Raw genomic sequence first — 8,202 nt, 5'->3', positions numbered from 1 at the left:
TCTAAAGAACAAGATGTACCCATGGGAGTGTCAATAGCTTTGGAGTTGTCCATTCCAAATTTTTTGAGTAACTCCTTGCAATATTTAGCTTGATTGATGAATATTCCATCCTTTTGTTGCTTTATTTGGAGACCAAGAAAGAAGTTTAGCTCTCCCATCATAGACATCTCAAATTCACTTTGCATGAGATCAGCAAACTCTTCACAAAGATTAACGTTAGTGGCACCAAAGATAATATCATCAACATAAATTTGTGCAAATAATAGATGATCATCTTTCTTCTTTATAAAAAGAGTTGTGTCCACTTTTCCTCTTGAAAAACCTTTTTCTAAAAGAAATTTGCTTAATCTTTCATACCATGCTCTTGGAGCTTGCTTTAAACCATATAAGGCCTTTTTGAGTTTAAAGACATGGTTAGGTAAATCAAGATCTTCAAAACCGGGAGGTTGATCAACATATACTTCTTCTTGAATATAACCATTTAAAAAGGCACTTTTGACATCCATTTGAAAGAGTTTAAAATCCATTATACATGCAAATGCAAGTAGTAATCTAATAGCTTCTAATCTAGCAACGGGAGCATAAGTTTCATCATAATCAATACCTTCCTCTTGATTATATCCTTTAGCAACAAGTCTAGCTTTGTTTCTAGTTATTATGCCATTTTCATCAAGCTTGTTCCTAAAGACCCATTTGGTTCCAATTATTGGATAATCATTTGGTTTTGGCACAAGTTCCCAAACTTGATTTCTTTCAAATTGATTTAGTTCTTCTTGCATTGCCAAGAACCAATGTTCATCAATAATTGCTTCATTTATGGTCTTAGGTTCAATTTGAGAAACAAATGCTAAGTGATTACAAATATTTCTAATTGAGTTTCTAGTAGTTACCCCTTTGGATATATCACCAATTACCGCATCAATGGGGTGTCTCTAGCTATTCTCCAATCTTGTGGTAGATTGTTTCCATCATTGATTTGTTGACTTGGTGTTTCTTCATTGTTTGCTTCCTTTTCTTTTTGCCTTTCACTTTCCTCTTTGTCATTCAAGTTTATGTTTTCCATGCTTTCTATAACCTCATCATCACAAGGTTCCTTTCTAGGCAAGGCATTGTTAGTCTCATTAAATACAACATGAATAGACTCTTCAATGACCATTGTTCTTTTGTTATAGATCCTATAGGCTCTACTTGTAAGTGAATATCCTAGAAATATCCCTTCATCGGCTTTAGAGTCAAATTTGCCAAGGTTTTCTTTTCCATTATTTAAAACAAAACATTTGCAACCAAAGACATGAAAATATGAAATATTGGGTTTTCTTCCTCTGTAAAGTTCATAGGGAGTTTTCTTCAAAATAGGTCTAATTAAAGCACGGTTCATAACATAACACGCGGTGCCAACGGCTTCCGCCCAAAAATATTTTGGAAGATTATTTTCATTTAACATCGTTCTAGCAAGTTCTTCCAATACACGATTTTTTCTTTCTACAACTCCATTTTGTTGTGGAGTCCTAGGAGCGGAAAAATTATGTTCAATACCATTTTCTTCACAAAACATTTCAAATTCTTGATTTTCAAATTCTCCACCATGATCGGTTCTAATTGAAATAATATTTGAAGATAGTTCATTTTGAATAAGCTTGGCTAGTCTCTTGAATGATTTAAAAGCATCGCTTTTATATGTAAGAAATAAAGTCCAAGTATAGCGAGAATAATCATCCACAATGACCAAGGCATAGTAATTGCCACCAAAGCTCATGGTTCTAGTTGGTCCAAAAAGATCCATATGTAAAAGTTGTAAAGGTTTTGTGGTAGAAACAATATTTTTTGATTTAAAAGAAGCCTTTACTTGTTTTCCCATTTGACAAGCATCACAAACTTTATCTTTTTCAAATTTGAGCTTTGGTAACCCAATTACTAAGTCTAAGGATATCAATTTGCTTAATTGACCCATGCCAATGTGTGCTATTCTTCTATGCCATAACCAAGAGTCATCTTCCTTACTAATCAAACATTTATCGTCATTTGAAGGCATACCATCTAAGTCTATCATATAAATGTTATCCTCTCTATGACCAAGAAACTTAACTTGCCCATCAATTTGACTCTCAATTTTACAAGAGGTTGAGTCAAAAATAATTTTATAATTTTTATCACATAATTGACTAATACTAAGCAAGTTATGTCTGAGACCCTCAACAAGTAAAACATTTTCTATAGAAACGGAGGAGGAATTACCAACTTTTCCAATACCAACAATCTTTCCTTTGTTGTTATCTCCATAGGAAACATGTCCATGTTCTTTCTTAGTGAGTGATTGGAACTTAGTTACATCTCCCGTCATGTGACTTGAGCAACCACTATCCAAGTACCACTTGGAGCTTTTAGCCTTCAAACAAACCTACATCACAAAGTCAAGATTTAATCTTTGGTACCCACATCATGTTGGGTCCTTGTGTGTTAGTCTTGGGCTTAGTTCCCTTAGGAACCCATACTTTCTTTTGCCCAATAATACCATTCTTTCTAACTTTACAAGTGGATGCACTATGACCTTTTCCACCACAATGAAAACATTTAATGAATGGGCTACTTGTCATGTAGGATGGTGAAATGAAAAAGTTTTTATATGATTTTTCTTGTGTGTTAGTGTCAAAGCCTAAACCGGATTTGTTGAACATGCATCTTTGTTTACCAAGCAACACATTTAAGTTGTCTCTTCCACATGTGAATTTGCTTAGAATTTCATTTAAATCATCAATTTCATTGTTTAGATCTTTGCATGAAGTACATGATGATGAAGATGCATGATCATTTGAAGATAGGCATTTAATACAACCAATGCTAGCATCAAGTAATTTGAGAGTTTCATTTTCATCCTTCAACTCCTTTACTTCCTTTTCTAAAGATGCAATTTGTTTTTCCAAAGAACTAATAGTCTTTCTTGATGCTCTAAGAGCTTTAACATGTATTAGTGTTTCATTATGCATTTCTTCAAACATGTCAGACAACTCATCATATGAAGGGGAAAGAGTAGAGCAAGATGAGTTTACCTCGGTTTCGGATTCATTTTTGTCCTCATTTGCCATTAGACATACATGTTGAGTTCCTTTGCTTGATTTCTCCGGTGGTCTTCCATCTTGCGTGAAGCATAGATTTGCTTCTTCCTTGGAGTCATCATCGGAAGAACTAGATTCATCATCCCAAGCAAGATAAGCCTTCTTGAAGTTCCTTCTATCCTTGCCTTGCTTCTTTTCATATTTGTCTTTCTTTTGAATATTTGGACAATCCGATTTGTAGTGACCGGTTTTTCCACATTCAAAGCAAGTGATGGTAAGTTGTGAGGATCCTTCATCTTTAGATCTTCTTCTAGGAGGAAATGCGGATTTCTTTGAAAAAAATTTCTTAAAGAATTTTCCATACTTCTTTACGAAAAGACTCATCTCATCTTCGTCAAGACCATTTTTCGGAATCTCCATCTTCTTTTTCCTCATCCTTCTCTTTGCTTGGTGTTGAGGCTTTCAAGGCAATTCCCTTGCTTTTCTTGATGGCTTGTTCCTTCAAGGATATTCTAGTTAGCTCCATTTCATACTCTTGGAGCTTGCCAAACAAGGTTGCAAGGTCCATGGTTTTCAAATCTTTTGATTCCGTAATAGCCGTCAACTTGGGTTGCCATTCCCTATTGTGCACACTTCTCATCACCTTAGCAATTAACTCAAGGTTAGTAAAAGATTTATCTAAAGCACTTAGATGAGTGACAAGGTGTGTGAATCTTTTTTGCATACTTTGAATACTTTCATTCTCATGAATTTCAAACATTTCAAATTCTCTAGTGAGTGCATTTAATTTTGTAAATTTAACATCACTCGTTCCTTCATGGGTTATTTGAAGAATATCCCACATTTCCTTAGCATTCTTACAATTTGAAACACGAAAGTATTCATCACGACCTAAGGCATTTGTGATCAAGTTTTGAGCTCTAGCATTCCAATTTCCTTTCCTAATTTCATCTTCAATGTAATTATCTATATCTTTAGGAATATCTTCATCCTTCTCATTTTTTATAGTAGGTGGTGTGTATCCTTTTTCAACTACACTTCATACTCTTAAATCATTAGATTGAAGAAATATTTTCATCCGACTCTTCCAATAAGAATAATCGACACCATTAAAAAATGGAGGTCTAGTACTAGATGATCTCTCAAGGGGCATATCATGGTTCAAAGAAGTCATCCCTTCTCTTGAAGCGGTTAAGTTCTTTATACAAGAGTTCAAGCTCTGATACCACTTGTTGGACAGGTGGCTTCAATACTCAAGAGGGGGGTGAATTGAGTTTTACAAAATCTTTTCGCAAAGTACCTCCTTTGATGTTTTACAGACTATTTCTTCAATAAAGTGATTTGATAAAGAAGTGTCTAATAGTAAAAGCAAGTGTAGTGATCAACAAAGTAAGCAAGTGAATATATAAAGACAATCTAAGACGCAATTTTAATACTTAAAAAAAAGATTAAGGTTAGAGAAATTGCAAACTAGATGTATCCTGGTTCGGTCACCACCACCGTGACCTACGTCCAAACTGAAGCCGCTCGATCAATTCTTTTCACTAACTATCAAGCTTGAGGGTGCTTGACAAACCACTACAACTTTTCAAGACTTCGGGCTCTTGATGCCTTACACTTTTTCACTCTAAATTTTCTTAGGAATTTGGTGACCTTTCAAGTGTGTAGGGTTCACTCCCCTAGCTACTCAAGTAATCAAGGAAGGTGTTTAATAATGGCTAAGTACTCTTAAAGTACAAATAACACAAGTTGAAGAACAATGGTATATGACACTCTCACAAGAATAAAGCTCAAATAGGATTTATGATCAAGAAGACAAGAATAAGGCAAATAGGATGAGAATTAATGAGTAATGATGATCAATAAATGTGTCCCATCAATGGGAACAGTAGTCTCTATTTATATAGGGCCCCCATGGCCTTTTTCCTACTCATTTTCGCAAACTAGCCATTTTATAGCCGTTATTTTTGTCTCTGTACAGTAGGTAATCGATTACCATTGAGTGGGTAATCGATTACCATGAAGGGTAATCGATTACCATTGTTTGGTAATCGATTACCAACCTGTTGAAAGGTTGGTTTTCGCCCTAAAATGGTTTTCTCTTGATTTACATCATTTTCAAATATTGTTTGAACATTTTATGAACATTGAAAAGTATGTTTTCATGTCAAACGATGATTTAATGCATGTATTTAAAAAAAAAACTTTGAGCTTCATTCTTGTAAAGAATCAATTTACAAATAATCCTAAGTCCTACAGTATATTACTCTGAGTTTAGACTTAGTGACGTCTCTTGAAGCTTGAGTCTTGATCTTGTTTAGACTTCTTTTTGATGGTTGCTCCTTGAAGCTTTCTTCCCATGCTTGTTTGTTATCATCGAAATCGTTGAACCTTTATATTCTTTTCATGGAGTGCATTGGTTCCATATTGTGTATTGTATGGTAATTAGATGAGTTGTGTGGTGGTTGGAAGGTTGGAAAACCAATGGAAAAATAATTGATAGTATTGAAAGGTGTAATGGAACCTAGAGCAAAATATTAGGCAAAACGATGTTTGAATGATGTAAAATGAAAAATGGCACTTGATATGACATTTTCTTAACCTAAGGATGCCTAAGAAAATGAGAAAGAAAATTTAAAAAAATAAATTGTAAAATAACACTATGTAGGCCGAACCCACCTTGTCTGGGGGAGAAATTTTGACGTTTTCGTATTTTGATAGATTTGTCGTGTATTGATGATTCGTACATGGTTGTTGTGGGTTGCCGTAAGTAGATTTGAACCGGAACCGTGAGCTCGGTGGGTTGCCCTTGGTCCCGGACCAAGTGGGATTGAGGTAAGAATTTGAAACCATGCTTGAAGAGTTTATAACTTGCATGTGTTGGTATGAATTGTAAGTAATTGGGAATGTCCTCTGTGTAGGCATTTCTCTTGTATAACGAGCTCGGGGAATATATTGCCTTGGAGCTAATTGGAGAGGATTATACAAGTAACCTCTTGGTACTGGGGCTTGATCCCCTTGTGTGTTCCACCATGCCCGTTAAGGGTGATGGTAGGAAGTGTATGTAAGTAATGTAGAATAACATGTTCATGCATTTATTATGTATGTTAGTGGTACATTGGATGTACCGAGTCTCTGGCCAGTAGACAGTTTTCCTTCGGGCGTTACGGACTTCCACTGGATAGGTCTCCGAGAGGGAGTTCTAGTTGACCTAGGGTCGGGGTGTGTGATCCGGATAGGAGCACACAAGGAAGTCTCGGGTGTATATGGATGGAGGGGTGCCTTGGTTTGATGTTCTGGGAACACGCCTTGGATGAGATCCGTAGGCTTATATGCCGAGCCAATAGTCTGGACGTTGCGTGGTAGTGGCATCGACCATTCCAGCTTCGTCGTATTTTGTATCCCTATGTTCCCCTATTTATCTAAATCCTTTGCTTTATCCCGTTTTCAAGATGTTATTTTATAATATTTATATCCATCGAAGTGAGCCATTTGGCGGAGTATTCTCCAGAACCTCTGGGTTACTGAGATATATTCGTATATCTCACTCCGTCTTGGGGGCATTATTTCAGGAAGGTAGCAGTGGTGCAGGAGCGGTGGGCAAGAAGCCCATGGGATGACTAGCTGTAGGATTATGGATTTTGTATTTTGGTGGCCATTAGGCCTAGGCTAGACTTAGGGCATGAACATTGCATATGTATTTAGGAGGAGATTCATTGTCATATTTGTTCATGTCATTTTGCCTAAGTCTAGTTATATATGTCATTTTGAGGTTTATCCATCATGTTGTATTTAAGGATTTTGAGTTGTAAAGTGTAGTATTTCATTTGGAAGTTGTAATTTGTACATGAATACTTGATGTAATATGAAGCATATAATATGATGAAAGGGCAATAGGCCTATTTTAGGATTATGATTTTGTGTATGTTTAGAAAATGCATGCAAATGGACATTGGTGATTGAAATATGCTAAGTGTAAATAAAGTAAGAAATATGATATGAATTGAGTAGTTTAATATAAACTGTGATGGGTTGTAAGAGCCCCAAGGCATTGTTGGTCCTTGTGTGTGCCACCCAATGATTATTAGGTACATTTGAGGTCATAGAGCACTTGGTCAAATTTGGGGATTATTGGAAAAACAAAGGAAACTCTGGCGAATTTTCTAGAAATTGGCAGGATTTAGACGAACTTTGAGAGATCATAACTCCCTCCATAGAGGTCTGATGGGGACGTTCCATATGCCATTTTGAAGCTTGAGATGTCCTATATCTTGTGGTAAAATTATGAGTTGGGAGTCGGCCTATAGAAGGCAGAGAACACAGACTGCCCATTTGCTTACTGCACATGTGGCAGTTCTGGATCTGTCTTGGAAACATTATTCCCGCTTCGTTTATTGGTCAAATTAGGTGTATGATATATCAAATTTATGGTTGATGTGTTTAGTTTGTGGTATAAAAATTTGAGAGCAATTGGATGAGTGGACATTCTGCATTAATTGTTTTAGTGAGGGATGTTTGGAACTATTTTGGGGTTGGTGGCAGCTTTGCTTGTCCAACTTCAAACGGCGATATCCAGAGCAAACGAGCTCTAAATAACTCATGTGATAGCTTCCTAGAAAGGTAATGGAGTCTAGAATAACATACTAAAATATGAAGAGCGCGCGTCATGCAGTTTGTCCGCAGAAAAATAAGGAGCGAACCATGTTCGGAAATGTAGAAAACTTAAAAGTGACATTTTGGCTAAGTGGGTTTATAGGAACCCCGTAGTGACTTGAGAGATGTAAAACAAGTTATAAAATTAGTTTAAATAATTATTTCCGCAAAGAGTTTATAGTTACGGTCACAACTTTTATTTATTACGCTTCTTATTGTTGTAAACGTTCGCGTAATAAACAGAAAAAGTTTACTCGCATTTTTATAAATAAACTATTGTGATTGTAACTACGCTTAATATCATAATTAATGTTAACAATACCGGTGTACAACGGGCTGTTACACGATACATCTCCTCACCCTAGGTTTAATGGGAAGGTAACCGAGACGAAAGAAAATACATACAGTAACCAAATACATTTAATAGGATGATCATGTCATTAACCTAACTAGCTCTGGGGCAACAAAGCATTGCTAGTGCTCTCTATTGTCATTA

At 36.0% G+C, this 8,202-nt stretch overlaps 1 protein-coding gene across 1 annotated transcript; it reads right to left on the bottom strand.

Moving 5' to 3' along the window:
• Nucleotides 1–910: 910 nt before the first annotated feature.
• On the bottom strand, nucleotides 911–3,473 carry LOC133283631 (uncharacterized). Its single transcript, XM_061480510.1, has 4 exons — nucleotides 2,786–3,473; nucleotides 2,493–2,548; nucleotides 2,170–2,398; nucleotides 911–1,251 (listed from the first exon to the last, which is right to left on the bottom strand). Exons 1-4 carry the CDS (start codon nucleotides 3,471–3,473, stop codon nucleotides 911–913), a joined length of 1,314 nt encoding a protein of 437 aa, XP_061336494.1.
• Between the last annotated feature and the right edge of the window lie 4,729 nt (nucleotides 3,474–8,202).

Source organism: Gastrolobium bilobum, unplaced genomic scaffold, assembly GCF_033153095.1.
Source record: "Gastrolobium bilobum isolate Gb01-03AN ecotype WA unplaced genomic scaffold, APGP_CSIRO_Gbil_v1 utg152861, whole genome shotgun sequence".
NCBI classification, from domain to species: domain Eukaryota; kingdom Viridiplantae; phylum Streptophyta; class Magnoliopsida; order Fabales; family Fabaceae; genus Gastrolobium; species Gastrolobium bilobum.
Note: the sequence above shows the minus strand (reverse complement) of the source record. Positions and strands in the feature narration are given on the sequence as shown.